Here is an 18,360-nt window from a genome sequence, read left to right as displayed (position 1 = left end):
GTGGTGGTGGCTGGGGGGCAGGGCAATAATCAGCCTGGAAGAGGAGTAAAGATTCAGGACTTGCCATGGTCCTTTTCTTTCTCCTTCAGGTTTGGAATAAAAAAAAAAAAAAAAAAAAAAAAGACTTTATGTATAATACTAAATTATGAAAAAAGTCATTTGTTTAAAGTGATATATAGAAAAGGCAAAAATGACGTTAAGATACGATGTTGGTAGGTAGTTCAAGAGAGTATCATTTAGGTTCTAACGAAAACTGTGGGTGACTGAAAAAGTGTGGTGAAAATTGTAAGCTCTGTTATGTAAAGAGCACTATTACACTTTTCTTCCCCCTGTTGTCATCCCCTGCAGTCAGATGGAGAGTGATGCGCATTTCCTTCTTTACTTCTACAACTAACAGTCAGGAGCTGGTACAGATTTTTCATGTTCTGTGCATATGCACTTGTACAATGAGCCTTTTAGCATTTCATCAGGCGTAGCCAATTTTATTACATATCTAGACATTACCTTTCTATAAATGCCAAAATAAAATTTCAAAGATTCTTTGGAAGTTAAATAATCAGCACTACTCTTCTTGTGTCCACCACCCCCGCTGCCACCACAAGAGATCAAATACTTATTATAAATGCTTATCTAAGCATGGTCTTTTTTTTTTTTTTTAAGATTTTATTTATTTATTCATGAGAGACACAGAGAGGGAGAAGCAGGCTCCATACAGGGAGCCTGATGTGGGACTTGATCCAGGGTCTCCAGGATCATGCCCTGGGCTGAAGACAGTGCTAAACCACTGAGCCACCAGGGCTGCCCTAAGCATGGTCATTCTTAAAGGCTGCTTGACATGGTATACTCAAAAATTCAAATGAAGACTGGAATAATCCTCTAGCCAGGGCTTTAAAAAATTTATTTGAAAATAGTGTTTCTCGGGCAATCCAGGTAGCTCAGCGGTTTAGCGCCACCTTCAGTCCAGGGCATGACCCTGGAGACCCAGGATTGAGTCCCACGTCGGGCTCCCTGCATGGAGCCTGCTTCTCCCTCTGCCTGTGTCTCTGCCTCTCTCGTGTGCACTCTGTGTCTCTCATGAATAAATAAATAAAATATTTTAAAAAATGAAAATAGTGTTTCTCTATTCTATGGTATCAATTTCTAAGTGAATCTTATATATTAGCATTTCTACATTCTTTAACAAGATTAACATTTATTAAAAAAAAAAAGATTAACATTTATTTATACTTAGTTCCTCGGCAGACATTATCCTGTATGAATTGCCTTCCTTATTTATGAGGTTGGTATTATTGTTCACATTTTACAAATTTGTATATTTAGTTACAGGGAGGTTAAGCTATTTGCCCAAGGTCACAAGGCAAGTGGCAGCATCACAGGATGAGGGTTTGAACTCAATTCTGAATTCAGAGACTGTACACTTAATCACTCTACTTTCTCTGGCTCTGTGAATTGAATGTTATCATAGTCCTAGAACAATGGCATAAACTCTACTCTTTTTAAACCTCAAAGTCCCAAAGAAATAGTGACAAAAATTCCAGTAAAATGACAATTATGTGGGATATTTCAGCATGCAGATACTGTTAATGTGAATTTTACATAAGAATAATTGAAAAGATATGTTAGGATTATAGGCAGAGTATAATGAGTTATTTTTTAAAAATTTTTTAAAAGATTTTATTTATTTATTCATGAGAGATAGTGATAGAGACAGAGACACAGGCAGAGGGAGAAGCAGGCTCCACGCAGGGATCCTGATGTGGGACTCCATCCTAGGTCTCCAGGCATGACCCTAGGCTGAAGGCAGCACTAAACTGCTGAGCCACTCGGGCTGCCCTATAATGAGGTTAATGTCAAAATTCCTAATTGCTTTTAAAGTTATATTTTAGATCAAATATAAATGAAGGTAAAAAATTACACCTGAAGCCTTGCCTTTACTTTATACTACTCTTTTTTTTTAATTTATTTTTTATTGGTGTTCAATTTACTAACATACAGAATAAACCCCAGTGCCCGTCACCCATTCACTCCTACCCCCCGCCCTTCTCCCCTTCTACCACCCCTAGTTCGTTTCCCAGAGTTAGCAGTCTTTACGTTCTGTCTCCCTTTCTGATATTTCCCACTCATTTCTTCTCCCTTCCCTTATATTCCCTTTCACTATTATTTATATTCCCCAAATGAATGAGAACATATAATGTTTGTCCTTCTCTGACTGACTTACTTCACTCAGCATAATACCCTCCAGTTCCATCCACGTTGAAGCAAATGGTGGGTATTTGTCATTTTTAATAGCTGAGTAATATTCCATTGTATACATAAACCACATCTTCTTTATCCATTCATCTTTCGTTGGACACCGAGGCTCCTTCCACAGTTTGGCTATCGTGGCCATTGCTGCTATAAACATCGGGGTGCAGGTGTCCCGGCGTTTCATTGCATTTGTATCTTTGGGGTAAATCCCCAACAGTGCAATTGCTGGGTCGTAGGGCAGGTATATTTTTAACTGTTTGAAGAACCTCCACACAGTTTTCCAGAGTGGCTGCACCAGTTCACATTCCCACCAACAGTGTAAGAGGGTTCCCTTTTCTCCGCATCCTCTCCAACATTTGTTGTTTCCTGCCTTGTTAATTTGCCCCATTCTCGCTGGTGTGAGGTGGTATCTCATTGTGGTTTTGATTTGTATTTCCCTGATGGCAAGTGATGCAGAGCATTCTCTCATGTGCATGTTGGCCATGTCTATGTCTTCCTCTGTGAGATTTCTGTTCATGTCTTTTGCCCATTTCATGATTGGATTGTTTGTTTCTTTGGTGTTGAGTTTAATAAGTTCTTTATAGATCTTGGAAACTAGCCCTTTGTCTGATATGTCATTTGCAAATATCTTCTCCCATTCTGTAGGTTGTCTTTGAGTTTTGTTGACTGTATCCTTTGCTGTGCAAAAGCTTCTTATCTTGATGAAGTCCCAATAGTTCATTTTTGCTTTTGTTTCTTTTGCCTTCGTGGGTGTATCTTGTAAGAAGTTACTATGGCCGAGTTCAAAAAGGGTGTTGCCTGTGTTCTTCTCTAGGATTTTGATGGAATCTTGTCTCACATTTAGATCTTTCATCCATTTTGAGTTTATCTTTGTGTATGGTGCAAGAGAGTGGTCTAGTTTCATTCTTCTGCATGTGGATGTCCAATTTTCCCAGCACCATTTATTGAAGAGACTGTCTTTCTTCCAATGGATAGTCTTTCCTCCTTTATCGAATATTAGTTGACCATAAAGTTCAGGGTCCACTTCTGGGTTCTCTATTCTGTTCCATTGATCTATGTGTCTGTTTTTGTGCCAGGACCACACTGTCTTGATGACCACAGCTTTGTAGTACAACCTGAAATCTGGCATTGTGATGCCCCCAGATATGGTTTTCTTTTTTAAAATTACCCTGGCTATTCGGGGTCTTTTCTGATTCCACAAAAATCTTAAAATAATTTGTTCTAACTCTCTGAAGAAAGTCCATGGTATTTTGATAGGGATTGCATTAAACGTGTATATTGCCCTGGGTAACATTGACATTTTCACAATATTAATTCTGCCAATCCATGAGCATGGAATATTTTTCCATCTCTTTGTGTCTTCCTCAATTTCTTTCAGAAGTGTTCTGTAGTTTTTAGGGTATAGATCCTTTACCTCTTTGGTTAGGGTTGTTCCTAGGTATCTTATGCTTTTGGGTGCAATTGTAAATGGGATTGACTCCTTAATTTCTCTTTCTTCAGTCTCATTGTTAGTGTATAGAAATGCCACTGATTTCTGGGCATTGATTTTGTATCCTGCCATGCTACCGAATTGCTGTATGAGTTCTAGCAATCTTGGGGTGGAGACTTTTGGGTTTTCTATGTAGACTATCATGTCATCGGCGAAGAGGGAGAGTTTGACTTCTTCTTTGCCAATTTGAATGCCTTTAATGTCTTTTTGTTGTCTGATTGCTGAGGCTAGGACCTCCAGTACTATGTTGAACAGCAGTGGTGAGAGTGGACATCCCTGTCTTGTTCCTGATCTTAGGGGAAAGGTTCCCAGTGCTTCCCCATTGAGAATGATATTTGCTGTGGGCTTTTCATAGATGGCTTTTAAGATGTCGAGGAATGTTCCCTCTATCCCTACACTCTGAAGAGTTTTGATCAGAAATGGGTGCTGTATTTTGTCAAATGCTTTCTCTGCATCTATTGATAGGATCATATGGTTCTTGGTTTTTCTCTTGCTGATATGATGAATCACATTGATTGTTTTACGGGTGTTGAACCAGCCTTGTGTCCCAGGGATAAATCCTACTTGGTCATGGTGAATAATTTTCTTAATGTACTCTTGGATCCTATTGGCCAGTATCTTGTTGAGAATTTTTGCATCCATGTTCATCAGGGATATTGGTCTGTAATTCTTTTTGGTGGGGTCTTTGTCTGGTTTTGGAATTAAGGTGATGCTGGCCTCATAGAACGAATTTGGAAGTACTCCACCTCTTTCTATCTTTCCAAACAGCTTTAGGAGAATAGGTATGGTTTCTTCTTTAAACGTTTGATAAAATTCCCCTGGGAAGCCATCTGGCCCTGGACTCTTGCGTCTTGGGAGGTTTTTGATGACTGCTTCAATTTCCTCCCTGGTTATTGGCCTGTTTAGGTTTTCTATTTCTTCCTGTTCCAGTTTTGGTAGTTTGTGGCTTTCCAGGAATGCGTCCATTTCTCTTAGATTGCCTAATTTATTGGCGTATAGCTGTTCATAATATGTTTTTAAAATCGTTCGTATTTCCTTGGTGTTGGTAGTGATCTCTCCTTTCTCATTCATGATTTTATTAATTTGAGTCTTCTCTCTCTTCTTTTTAATAAGGCTGGCTAATGGTTTATCTATCTTATTAATTCTTTCAAAGAACCAACTCCTGGTTCTGTTGATCTGGTTCCACAGTTCTTCTGGTCTCGATTTCGTTGAGTTCTGCTCGAATCTTTATTAACTCCCTTCTTCTCTTGGGTGTAGGATCTATTTGCTGTTTTTTCTCTAGTTCCTTTATGTGTAAGGTTAGCTTTTGTATTTGAGTTCTTTCCAGTTTTTGAATGGATGCTTGTATTGCGATGTATTTCCCCCTTAGGACTGCTTTTGCTGCATCCCAAAGATTTTGGATGGGTGTATCTTCATTCTCATTAGTTTCCATGAATCTTTTTAATTCTTCCTTAATTTCCTGGTTGACCCTTTCATCTTTTAGCAGGATGGTCCTTAACCTCCACGTGTTTGAGGTCCTTCCAAACTTCTTGTTGTGATTTAGTTCTAATTTCAAGGCATTATGGTCCGAGAATATGCAGGGGACGATCCCAATCTTTTGGTATCGGTTCAGACCCGATTTGTGACCCAGTATGTGGTCTATTCTGGAGAAAGTTCCATGTGCACTTGAGAAGAATGTGTATTCAGTTGAGTTTGGATGTAAAGTTCTGTAGATATCTGTGAAATCCATCTGGTCCAGTGTATCATTTAAAGCTCTCGTTTCTTTGGAGATGTTGTGCTTAGAAGACCTATCGAGTATAGAAAGAGCTAGATTGAAGTCACCAAGTATAAGTGTATTATTATCTAAGTATTTCTTCACTTTGGTTAATAATTGATTTATATATTTGGCAGCTCCCACATTCGGGGCATATATATTGAGGATTGTTAAGTCCTCTTCTTGGATAGATCCTTTAAGTATGATATAGTGTCCCTCTTCATCTCTCACTACAGTCTTTGGGGTAAATTTTAGTTTATCTGATATAAGGATGGCTACCCCTGCTTTCTTTTGAGGACCATTCGAATGGTAAATGGTTCTCCAACCTTTTATTTTCAGGCTGTAGGTGTCCTTCTGTCTAAAATGAGTCTCTTGTAGACAGCAAATAGATGGGTCCTGCTTTTTTATCCAGTCTGAAACCCTGCGCCTTTTGATGGGGTCATTAAGCCCGTTCACATTCAGAGTTACTATTGAGAGATATGAATTTAGTGTCATCATGATAACTATTCAGTCCTTGTTTTTGTGGAATGTTCCACTGAACTTCTTCTTAAAGGGGAATTTTAAGAGTCCCCCTTAAAATTTCTTGCAGAGCTGGTTTGGAGGTCACATATTCTTTCAGTTGCTGCCTGTCTTGGAAGCTCTTTATCTCTCCTTCCATTTTGAATGAGAGCCTTGCTGGATAAAGTATTCTTGGTTGCATGTTCTTCTCATTCAGGACCCTGAATATATCCTGCCAGCCCTTACCGGCCGGCCAGGTCTCTGTGGAGAGGTCTGCTGTTACCCTAATACTCCTCCCCATAAAAGTCAGGGATTTCTTGTCTCTTGCTGCTTTAAGGATCTTCTCTTTATCTTTGGAATTTGCAAGCTTCACTATTAAATGTCGAGGTGTTGAACGGTTTTTATTGATTTTAGGGGGGGATCTTTCTATTTCCTGGATCTGAATGCCTGTTTCCCTTCCCAGATTAGGAAAGTTTTCAGCTAGAATTTGTTCAAATACATATTCTGGCCCTGTGGCCCTTTCGGCACCCTCGGGAACCCCAATTAAACGTAGGTTTTTCTTCCTCAGGCTGTCGTTTATTTCCTTTAATCTATCTTCATGGTCTTTTAATTGTTTGTCTCTTTTTTTCCTCAGTTTCCCTCTTTGCTATCAACTTGTCTTCTATGTCACTCACTCGTTCTTCCACCTCCTTAACCCTCGTCGTTAGGACTTCTAGTTTGGATTGCATCTCATTCAACTGATTTTTAATTTCTGCCTGATTAGCTCTAAATTCTGCAGTCATGAAGTCTCTTGAGTCCTTTATCCTTTTTTCTAGAGCCACCAGTAGCTGTATAATAGTGCTTCTGAATTGGCTTTCTGACATTGAATTGTAATCCAGATTTTGTAACTCTGTGGGAGAGAGGACTGTTTCTGATTCTTTCTTTTGAGGTGAGGTTTTCCTTCTAGTCATTTTGCTCAGTGCAGAGTGGCCAAAAGCAAGTTGTATTGGGAAAAGGAGAAAAAGAGAGGAGAGAAAGAAGGAAAGAAAAGAGAAAGAGAAAAAAAAGGAAGAAAAAAAAACGAAAAAAAAAGAAGAAAAAGAGAAAGAAAAAGAAATAAAGGAGAAAAAAGGGGGGTGGGGGAAGGAAACAAATCAAAAAGCAAAAAGCAAAAAAAAAAAAAAAAAAAGAACCACGGGGGAGTATCTTCTGATTCTGTGTACTTTAAGTCCCTTGGCTTCCCCTGGAAGTTGTCCGTCTAGCTGGTCTTCTGGGGGAGGGGCCTGCTGTGCTGATTTTCAGGTGTTAGCAGTTGGGGGAGCTGCTCTGCCCCTGCCTGGTGCAGGGCTCAGTGGGGGTTGTTTACCCCGTGAGGGGGCAGGAGGCACAACCCCAGTGGCTGCGGCAGCTCTGGAGTCCTGGATTCAGCTCCCGCAGGAACTACTGTCTGCAGGGCCTGGAGGCTCCGGGGCGGGGCCGCTGATCTGCTCAGCTGGGGCAGGAGCGTCCTCGCTGTCCTGGGACCTCCCGGCCTCTGCCTGTCCCGGGGCAGGCCGGATCCTGGGCTGTGTCCCCGCGCCCTGTGCTCCGAAGCCCGCGCTGTTGGATTCGCGCTCCCGCCCCGCAGCCCCCTCCGCGGAGCCGCCCCCGAGCCCCCCCAGCTGCTCCCGCCCCGCAGCCCCCTCCGCGGAGCCGCCCCCGAGCCACCCCCCCGAGCTGCTCCGGGTCCCGCGGTGCGGGCTGCAGCCCTTAGGGAGCTCGGTGCACTCTCCCGGGGCGCAGGTGTCTGTTACTGTCCCGGGGAGCCCGAGGGCATCCTCGCCCTCCTGGGTCCTGCTCCACCTCCCTGCGAGCCCCTTTCCCCCGGGAAGGTTGGTGCAGCTCCTGCTCCTCCGGGACGGGGCTCTCCTGTCCTGGGGACACTCGCCCCGGCCTCCGCCCGGCTCCTCACGGGCCCCTCCCCCTCGGAGGCCTTTTGTGTCTTTATTTCTTTTTTCCCCGTCTTCCTACCTTGATAGCAAACTCTTCTCACTGTAGCATTCCAGCTGGTCTCTCTTTAAATCTCAGGCCGAATTAATAGATTTTCAGGGTAATTTGAAGGTTTTCTAGGTAATTTGGTGGAGACAGGTGATTTGGCGACCCTACTCTTCCGCCGTCTTGCCCCTCCCTCTCCTATACTACTCTTATGTAGAAAATTATTCACCCACTAAGCTGTATTATCCCCTTTTCCAAAACACTGTGCCACAGCATTTCTCTTATCAGAGTCATCAGTAAATCTTACTCTCTTCTAGACCTTTAAGTCTCTGAAGGAATTAAATTTTCTGTTATTGTAAAGATACTTAAAATAATTAGTGAGCAAAATGGACTAAAGAGAATTTTATTTTGAAATTGCTAGTTAGGAATGGGTCTCTGGCATAAATCAGCCCAGGTACAGAGCACATAACCATAGGTTCAGGTGTGCATTTTCCCTGCATTTGTTACAAACACTCCTTAAACCTACGCAGAGAAGTATAGCTGGAGGGGAAGTCCGAGTCAGTCTCACCCTACTTCCTGATTATAACATTAGGAAAGCAGAGAGGCTAAATGCCTTACATAGTGGATTAATGGCTACTCTGCTATACTCACTGTCTCTGAGTGGCCACTAGGCAACACCAGGCAATAGCTTTGTCCATATCATTTGCCTTTTTGCCCCATTCCTTGAGGAATTTTGTTCTAGAGGCCTAATCTGGACCCCCACTACCAAATCCATCCAGGCACCACCACCCAAACATTCCTTCTCACCCTTCTGTCCCCACTTAAATCTTACTCACCTTCATACACCCAGAGTTTAGCAAATTAAATGTTTCCTTAATGGATAAGATTTTTTAAAATAGAAGGCAGCCTATCTAACATCATCAAAAAGTATATGTGAAAGTGTAACAATTCTACTTAGAGGAATTGATATTGTGCTGAAGTTACCATGGCAGGCCCTAACTGCCCTCCCTGGACAGGTCTGCTTACAAGGTTGGCCCTTGGCTGGTACATGGAAACACGGATTTCAGGAGAGTTCCTAATGGGATAAGAGTGGCTTACTGTGCCAAAAATGTTTGCACAAACAATGTGGCTTATACTGAACACCTGATCTCCTTCTGGGAGCCTGGGATTTCAGTACATGTGAGAGAGCGTTTTTGTGACCAGCCCTTAATAAAAATCCTGGGCTCCTACTCTCTAATGGGCTGCCCTGCTAAACAACATTATGCATGTTGCTGGTGGAAATAAGCATGTTCTTTGTTATTTATTGGGAGAAGATTCTTGGAAACTGGAGCCCAGTATCCTCCAGCTTTGCCTTATGCATTTTCCTTTTGCTGATTTTGAATTGTATCCATCACTGTAATAAACCGTCTGTAAGTACAACTATTTGCTGAGTCTTTAAGTCCTCATCCAGCCTGGGGATGGTCCTGAGGAACCCCTGATGGATAGCATCTCAGTCATTTTTCAAGAGGTGAAATACAAAACCTGAAAAGTCTTGGGTAACAGTTTAGGCTGTTGCCAATTCTCTCTGATAATGGGTATTTTAAAGAAACAGCCCAACAGCTGACCTTTTATTCAGGTTTTGCCTTATATAAATGCATATTTTTAAAAGAGTCACTTACAGCAGGATGAAAAACGTTGATGGCTTGAACAGAAGCTTTCCCTTTTTGCTTATACCCGAATACCAAGTCAATCCACTGACAGATGTTCTGGGATACGTAGTCAGACTCTAGAGCCTGTCGATGAATGAGGATAAAAAGACGAGGATCGTTACGTGCCCAAGGAGGGAGGTTGACGTGATTAACCCGTTCACCATTCTGACGCACACCAAAATCAAAACCTAAAAGAGAAGATTAATATTAATGCTTACCTCCCCAAAGCATGCCTCATTTGGCCCCCTGAGCAGGTGTTAAGAGTTCCCAGAAACAGCTAAACAGCTATTAAAAGCAGGAAAAGCAGAGGCAAAGAGAATAGTGACATCATTGTTTATCTACTTACTTACCGAATGATAGAACTACATGGGTTAATGCTATCCTAATTAAATTTGACATCTTTCAACTTTATCCTTCTACCACTTTATACCATATTGAAAAAAAAACAGCAGAAAATCACTGTCTGCTAATTTCAATATTCCACTTATCAAAACTTCAAATATAAGTGCTTACATATCTGTTCTATTCAATTATAAACTTGATTAAAATAAAACTAAGGCTTTGTATAAGCATTTCTGAATTATTGGTGTTAAAATCATAATCAAATTAAGACTATATTTAGTAAATATTAGCATTCTGTAGTTTAAAAAAATCCAACTAATACAAAATATATACATTCCTAAATGAACTGTTAACTTTATGGTAAGTATAGAGATCTGTCCTGACACCATTTCTACTAAGCATTCCTATGGACAACAAAATTATCGCAACACATTGAATTAGAGAGTTCTTCTGTGATCTAAATGAGCTGTTCTCTAATTGTTTCATTAGTCTGCTACTGTAAACAAAAATCTCAGAAGTGTTTGTTTAAAAAAAAAAAACTGTCCTAAAAGAAATGTTACAGAGATGTTTTTGTGCTACCTTTTACAGACACCATAATAGAATAGAAACTAAAAAGGATCTCTTAAAAGCTGATTACACTCTACATAAAATTGAGTCGCTACTTCCTTTTAGATCTTGTGAAAACAGAAGGATATTCGTTAATTTTGGAAGTATTTTGAAATGATATGATGTGAAATATAAACCAAGGGCTTATATAAATTAACATGGAGTGAGGGTGGGGGTCATCTCAAAAAGCTCAGCTCCTCCCACAGACAGCTGCAGAGGGATTTAGGACAGACTGGCCAAGAATCTACAGAACTCTATGTGAGCCGCTTTGGGAGAAGTGGCAGGGATTTACTGATTTAACAATAGTGAATGAGACATCTAAGGACTGAGCTAGGGAGGGGCTGAGCAGCAGGGAGTCTGTATAAACTCACATCATTCTCAACTGTTATGTGCTTTAGGGACACATCACAGGCTGGCACACACAAAGCAGATGACTGGAGGTACAACGAAAGGCTTACGGGAATGCTGATAGGAAATGACATGATGTACATGATAGCAAACCATATTTTCCAAAAATATAACAACACTTGCTTTATTGCATGCTTTTCCAGAATCTTGCTGCTCCCCCATCAAGTGGTAAAATCTATATTCTTTCCTTTTGAATGTGGGCATGCACTTGTGACTGCCTCACAAACAGAATGCAGGAGGAGTCTTCCTCTGGACCTCCAGGGCTTGGTTAGAAGAGCCTGTGCAGTTTCTCCTCCTCTCTTGGGACACTCGCCTTTGGAATCCTGAGTTGCCAAGGAGAATGTCCAAGGCCACCATGCTGTGAGGAAGCCCAAACTAGTCCAGGTGGAAAGACCACATGGAAAATCACAGACACCACATAAAGAGAGATGCCTGCCAGCACCCAGCTGCTCTGATCCCCTGGCTGGTCTAGCTCCAGCTAATCTGAATGCAGACCCTAAGCCAAAACCACTAAAAGCACCAGGCTGAGCTGCCCCTGAATTTCTGACCTGCAAAACCTGTAATGATAACTTTATTGTTGTTTTGAGGCACTAAGTGTTGGAGGTATTTGTATGTACCAAGAGATAATGGAAACATACATATAAGGAATCACAGACACAGAAAACAAGCATAGATTTAAATGAGCCCAAGCCCGAAAGCTACAAGGCAGGTACCAAATTGTGGATGCTGACAATTCACTGAGGCATTTCTCATTTGGGCAACACTATGAAATGTGCTCCAGGTTATTAGCAGTATGGATTTATTAATGATTTTCTAAACAGCTCCAGAGAGGCCAGTTAGTATAGAATAAAATTCTAAAGTAATTTTCCCAACACTAACTTCTTTAAAAATACAGTTATCAATTTCATATATTCGTAAAGGTCACATAAAAATATAAAATTATGTAGAACAATGAAATTATGTAGAACAAACACCTCTTAAAGGATTATCTGGTCTATTTAAAAGTAGGTAAGGTTGGTCAAGATTGTTGGTGTTTGGCATCACAGAAAACTCGATTTTATCCTCTACCATCTCTTTTTGGTATTAGAAGATTCTGGCTAGGGTATGTTATTTCTATGTTGGTCACTCATAAAAATCATTAAGATTTTGGTTAAGTTACGTTGCACTTTCAGTAAATTCGTAACTTTTAAAATAATGAACATATGATAACCTTTGCAATTAGAAAAAATAAGCAATTTCTGTAACAAAACTAAAATACATGTTTACAAATACCTTTAATAGTTAAAAGTTACCAATTGTCCACACATATTTAGTCCTATAAAATAGTTAAAATCTTCATACTCACTTGGAAATAAAATGATATACTTGATAAATAAAAGGTATTTCTCTTATTGGGGAACTCAAATTATAGGACTTAGGAAAGCTCTTCTTATTTTTAGAAAATTATAAAATAAGTAGAGAAATATAAATTAGAAATGATTTACTGCTATACCTTCACGGTTGACTAAGAACTCTGGAAGATAAAAAAACTCTGGGATAAGTTCTTTGACATCAGTCATAGATTCAAAAGATGAGAGGCGCCAAGTTGTATTTGTGGAATGAAAAGTTCTGTCTGGAATGTCAAAACTTTGATCTACAAGGAAATACAAACAATGCAATTAAGACATAATGACCTTATTCTATTTGAAGCTTATTATAATTAATTTACTTCTGCTACTTTGAAAAGATTAAAATGATGTTCATTTAGTTTTTCAATTTAAAAGACGTTATTCATGTTCTTGAAAATAAATATTTCTACACACAAATTGAGACCATATTATAGTATTTTTAATCTGTATTATGTTTTCCTAGTACATATAACTGGATGAATTTATATCATTTATTTAATTGATTACTGTCTACCCAAGCAGAATTAAAGCCCCATAACAGCAGGGAGCTGGAGTATCACCCACAACAAGCACATATGAGGGACTTGATGTGACTTATTTATTGAATGAGTGAATAATAAAGAAGGAAAATTAAAGTTCAAATATGTAAAACAGGTTTTTCCCCATCATAAAGCAAAATTACTATTACTTCACCTTTAATAATTAAGATAACTTTTTTCTTTTTTTGGGGGGGGGAGTATTGCTTTTTAGATGTTGTAATTGAGCTAAAGAATGAAGTACAATTTCCTATAAGTGAAAATAAAACTAAACACAGTCACTCCTCTGCTAAGTTCTTCTGCTGTAGATGAGTAATTAAGAACTGAGTTTTGACCTGTCTCTTTCCTGTCAACAGTTACCATCCGCTAGCCATAGGGTAAGCCAAGAACATTAAATGTCATCCAAAGGCCAGCCCCTGAGAACATCAGCTGTGTAGACGCTTCTTAGGAACCATGCTGTATGATCTAAAACTCCTTTGAAGTTGTTGAAGTTTCGAACTTATCTTTTCATTTAGAGACTGTCACAGACTAATCTCAGCATCAAGCAAGGCATAGTTTTGAAAAGGTGTGCTAAATTTCTTCCCCAGGTCTGGGCTTCCCCGCCCAGTAACATTTTCTATTACTTTCACTACTTTCTCTTCTATTTTGTTGAGTCAGTTAGCTCAAGAGAAAAAGTAACCAATCTAAATGGAACCCAGAAAAACTAAAGGCAATTATAGATAAGGAGATAAGGCTATGGTGGAGTCATAGTCTCTAGAATAGAGACTATGAAGCTGTGGCATAAAAGCAGCACAGTAAGGGTTCTATTCAGATTTTCAAATTCTTCATTATTTCTTAGCTTAAAAAAGTAATACTACAAATTCCTATGATCTAGAATGTGCATATACTAAATGAGTGATTCTTAAGTTAGCATTTCTGCCCCTAAGGTGACATTTAGCTATGTCCAGAGGTATTCTTAGGTTCTCACAACTGAACTGGTGAATGCCACTGGCATGAAGTGGGCAGAGGCCAGGGATGTTGTAAAATAGCCTATACAACACAGGACAGTCCTCAAAACACAGAATTATGCACTTCAAAATGACTGCCGGGCCAAGGTGAGAAGCCCTGGACTAAGCCAGAAGTCTAGAAATAAATCCAAAAGCCGACATCAGTCATTTCAGATGGCTAATCAGATGAAATTGATGGAGATTGCAGCAGCCTCTGTTTTTTAAAATCATTCTTAAATACACAATGAAGAAAACTTAGCATAATAGCAATATATATTAAAAATTAAGAAATTTTAGTTGATTGGGAGTTTTATATTAATAGATTCTTGGGCTACATGAGAAAAAGAAGGTAGTAAGAGTTCTGTTACACATTGCAGTGGTCCCAAACCATATCTGAAACATTCCTTTTTATTCTGAGTGTCACTTTTTAATAAGGGCATTGGCAAACCATAACATGTCCAGAAGGATGATCAAAATCGTGACAGGTTTGGAAATCAGAACAAACAAGGATAGCTTACACATTAGTTTTTAAAACTCTTTAGTAAGTATGGAACAGTCTTATTTATCTTTTGTATTCCTTGCAGAAGCTGAATAGAGGAGGCTCTCAACCTGATGTCCAATTAACTAAGGATAATTAGCCTGGGGATAAAGAAGACTGAAAGGGAAAAAGGAGACAGGGCAATAATTTTCAAATATTTGAACAGCTGTCATGTGGAACATTTGTACTTACACAGGGACAAATATAAGAAATATATAGAATATAAGAAGAATATAAGAAATATATAAAAATATATATAAAATATATACAAATATATATATATATATAAAATATATACAAATATATGAAAGCCCCTTCTATATAGACCACATAGAGACAATATAAAATTCATTCTGCCAAGAGGTGGCATGTGAGTAAAAATATATAAAGAAGTTCAAGAAGGGTTGAGTAAATGAACGGAAAATGGTCCCACGAAGGATTCTGGGTGCCATGAGGAACAACTACAGAGCTCATACCACAGTCCTCATTAGAAACTGTTAGGACAGTATGTCCCTATTTGCACACAAGTCAGTAAATTCACCTCTAAGTAATCTTCCTGCCTGCAGTAGGTACTTAAACACTGAGATAGAAGATGATGATGATGATGATGATGATGATGATGATGATGATTCTTTTCTTGAGAGAGAGAAACAGGGAGAGAGAGAGAGAGATGCTTTTTTGAAGAGAATTTTTTTGAAAGAATAAATAGAATTCTTTTTCCGGTGGTTTGATTAGTCTCAATATGTTCTCAGAAAGAATGTCAAAAAAATTTTTTTTTCCTAATGACCCAATAGGATATTTTAGGTAGTTACAAAATAATTCTTACCTTGATAGGCTAAAAACATTTTTGTGAAAGGAGGCATTCTGACCAGGAAGTGAAGCACAGTGCCACTGTTAGAATAGTGGGAGCCGTAGTGGTAGGGCTGCACAGGAGGCATGGGGTCATCTTCCCTAGCTCCTTTGCGGTACTCTTCCTCCAAGTACTGAAGGAAACAAGGAATCAGACAGTATTCATGAGAGAGTGCTCCAGACAAAGCTGGAAAAGCCTCACTAATTTTCTTTCCATTTTCTCTACTGTCTGCCCCTTTTCAAAATTTTTATTTTATTTTACTTTTTATTTTGAGAGAGAGAGTAGGAGCAGAAGACTGGGTGGGGTAGGGGCAGAGAGAAAGAGAGAATCCCACATTGCGCAGGCTCCACACTCAGCATAGAGTCTGACACAGGGCTCTATTTCATAACCCTGAGATCATGACCCGAGCTGAAATCAAGAGTCAGACACTCAACCAACTGAGCCAAGCAGGCGTTCCTCTACTGCCCCTTTGACACCATTCTCCATGGCTTGCCCTCCCACTTGTGTTTGGACCTCAGCCACCTCGAGCATCTCCTCCTTGGTGTCCTGCTGAGGTTTGGCCACCTGAGAAGCATGGCACAGTCTGCACCTTTAGCAGTCTGGCTCCCAACATGACTTATAATGTTTAAGTTAATCAATCGCTCAATAAATGAGAGCTACTACTGTCACTAGAGACGTCTGCATTTTAAAAATGAGTCTCAAGATACAATGCTATGTTCTTTAGAGAAACTCTCTAGCAGTGGAAAAGCAACAGCAATGGAAAAACTGTACCACATTACTGAAATTCTTAGGTATTAACATTACACATTATGGCTGTTTTGCAATGTAGTTATACTGAGATAAAAATGAATACAGTGATTTTTTTCATGACTCCTATATTCCTATCATGAAGTAGGAAGCTCAACTGAATATTTAATATCTGTCACTCATCTCCCATAGCTCTGTCTGGCTCTGATAACAAAGTCGGGTGATAGTGAATTTCTAGAATCACTTCTCGATTCCATAGCACTACCCCATTTTCAACTGCAGAAGAATCAAGGAGTGACAGTTATAAGATGGCTGGAGAGATCTTTCTGGAACTATGACACAAAACAATGTGAATGCGAGAAAACTGCTTCTCTTACCTTCATACTGCTGTGAAGATGCAGCATGTGGCTAATGAGTTTTTAAAAAAATTTCCAACACAATTCCATTAATGTTAATTTCACAGAAATAGATAATTTATACTTTGATATATTTCTGCTAATAAACTAATGCATAATTTGCTGAATATGAATAAAAGGAATTTATGGTGCATTATAAATAGACTGATATTGTTATATAAATAACACCAGGGGATACAAATAGCAGGTCTCTGAAAATCTCAGTGAGTTTTTTTTTAAAAGGAATATAGTTATTTACATGTGGATTACAGTGGATTATTAGCTTCCAATTTATGCTATAATAAGTGTATTTCTTTGGGCAAAGTGTTTTCAGAGAATTGAGACAGACAATAATATTTAAAATCATATAATGATTTCCAGTTGTCTGTCACTCAAAGCACAAGAAAGTAAAAAACAGAAAAATCAATATTATAAAATTAGGCAAAACACAAGTCTATAGAATATAACTTAAGTTTTCATTGATCAAAATATGAGGAAAAACCAAACCTACCTTGTATGTGTCCACATAACGATCTTCCTTTTCTTTATACTGCACAGCTATAGGCTTAGAGAGATTTCTACAGACAAAGAGAGGATGGAAAAATATGAAGTATTTTGATACTGTCAAGACTAAGCTGCCTACACACCACCTGCATCGTGTAAGTAAATTGGTGATCAGCAAGCACTCAGCCCTTAGTTTAGTGCTTACACATCCTGCTTTGGAACTAACAGCCATCATTCAGTATTATGATTTAATCAATTGACCTAAGGTAGAGTTTTCCTAAACATATCCAAACCAATCTTAGGAATTCCTGACTTATGAGTAACAGATAAGAAGGGCTGTCACCGCCTCTCCTCTCCCTGCTTCCTCTACTTCCTCCAGAATCACCACGGATGCTGCCCCAGGCAGATTCCGGCCAAGTCCTGAAGTTCCTGCCCCATCTTCCAGACCTACACTGGCTAGGCAGTGAAAACCGAAGGGCAATTTGGATGGGAAATATGCTCATGAGGGGATGTTATATAATTATTAGACTAGTTACTGAAAATTAAAGAAATTTAATACTTAAAAAAAATTTTTTTTTAAATTTAAGTAGGCTCCACACCCAGTGTGGGGCTTGAACTCATGCCTCTGAGAGTAAGAGTGACATGCTCTATTGACTGAGCCAGCCAGGTGCCCCAAAATGACATGTTTAAAATGACCAAGTGGAGATTTGGAGTGAGAGTACTGAAATAAATGTTTTGTTGTCTAATTCATAGATCAGGAGTGACATCATTGTTCATAAAGTAGAGAATGTTTGCACACATGTGGATGTGTCTGTGCTGGTGTTCACGCTGTACCAGGGAGGCTAGAGAACTCTAGAATGAATCCTCACTTTTACAAGCTAAGAATCAAGTAGTGTCCCCGTGTGACACTTGAAAGAGCAAGAGGAAAAGATCAAACAAGGCAGAGCAGCCTGCCTAGCTGAGGAACCATCTGGTCTGTCATCAGGGTGTGGCTATCTGGAGTTTCAACATCTGGCTCAGTAACTAGATCAACATCTAAGATTTGCAGATATTTCAGTAGGTCAAACCAGATCTGCTGAGCCAGTTATTAATATACCAATTTTGGAGCACCTGGGTGGCTCAGCAGTTGAGCATCTGCCTTATTAGGCTCAGGTCGTGATCCCAGGGTCCTAGGATTGAGTTCTGCATGGGGTTCCCCGCAGGGAGCCTGCTTCTCCCTCTGCCTGTGTCTCTGCCTCTCTCTCTGTATCTCTCATGAATAAATAAAATCTTAAAAAAAAAACTTATCTCCTAGGGATATTGAAATTAGTGATAGAAAACACTAATTTTGTTTTTGAGAGCTTTCTAATCCTGAAAAAATTGTCAAAAAGTATAACGTTTTATAGAATAGATACAAATTCACCCCTCAAAATCATGTTTAAGATGGGCATGC

The 18,360-nt window shown here is 39.4% G+C and overlaps 1 protein-coding gene across 6 annotated transcripts in view; it reads right to left on the bottom strand.

Moving 5' to 3' along the window:
* LYST (lysosomal trafficking regulator) overlaps positions 1 to 18,360 on the bottom strand; it is a 189,270-nt gene that overhangs the window by 30,111 nt on the left and 140,799 nt on the right. For 5 of the 6 annotated variants that reach the window (XM_038533839.1, XM_038533842.1, XM_038533843.1 and 2 more), the window contains exons 41-44: positions 16,936 to 17,002; positions 15,259 to 15,415; positions 12,477 to 12,617; positions 9,599 to 9,816 (exon numbers count right to left, since the gene is read on the bottom strand). In XM_038533839.1, the coding sequence (XP_038389767.1) occupies positions 9,599 to 9,816; positions 12,477 to 12,617; positions 15,259 to 15,415; positions 16,936 to 17,002 (583 nt within the window). The remainder of the gene's footprint in view (positions 1 to 9,598; positions 9,817 to 12,476; positions 12,618 to 15,258; positions 15,416 to 16,935; positions 17,003 to 18,360) is intronic. The other variant, XR_005357742.1, reaches the window with a different exon arrangement.

The sequence above is a fragment of the Canis lupus genome, chromosome 4 (genome assembly GCF_011100685.1).
Source record: "Canis lupus familiaris isolate Mischka breed German Shepherd chromosome 4, alternate assembly UU_Cfam_GSD_1.0, whole genome shotgun sequence".
NCBI lineage: Eukaryota > Metazoa > Chordata > Mammalia > Carnivora > Canidae > Canis > Canis lupus.
This window is presented reverse-complemented; position numbering and strand designations above follow the sequence as displayed.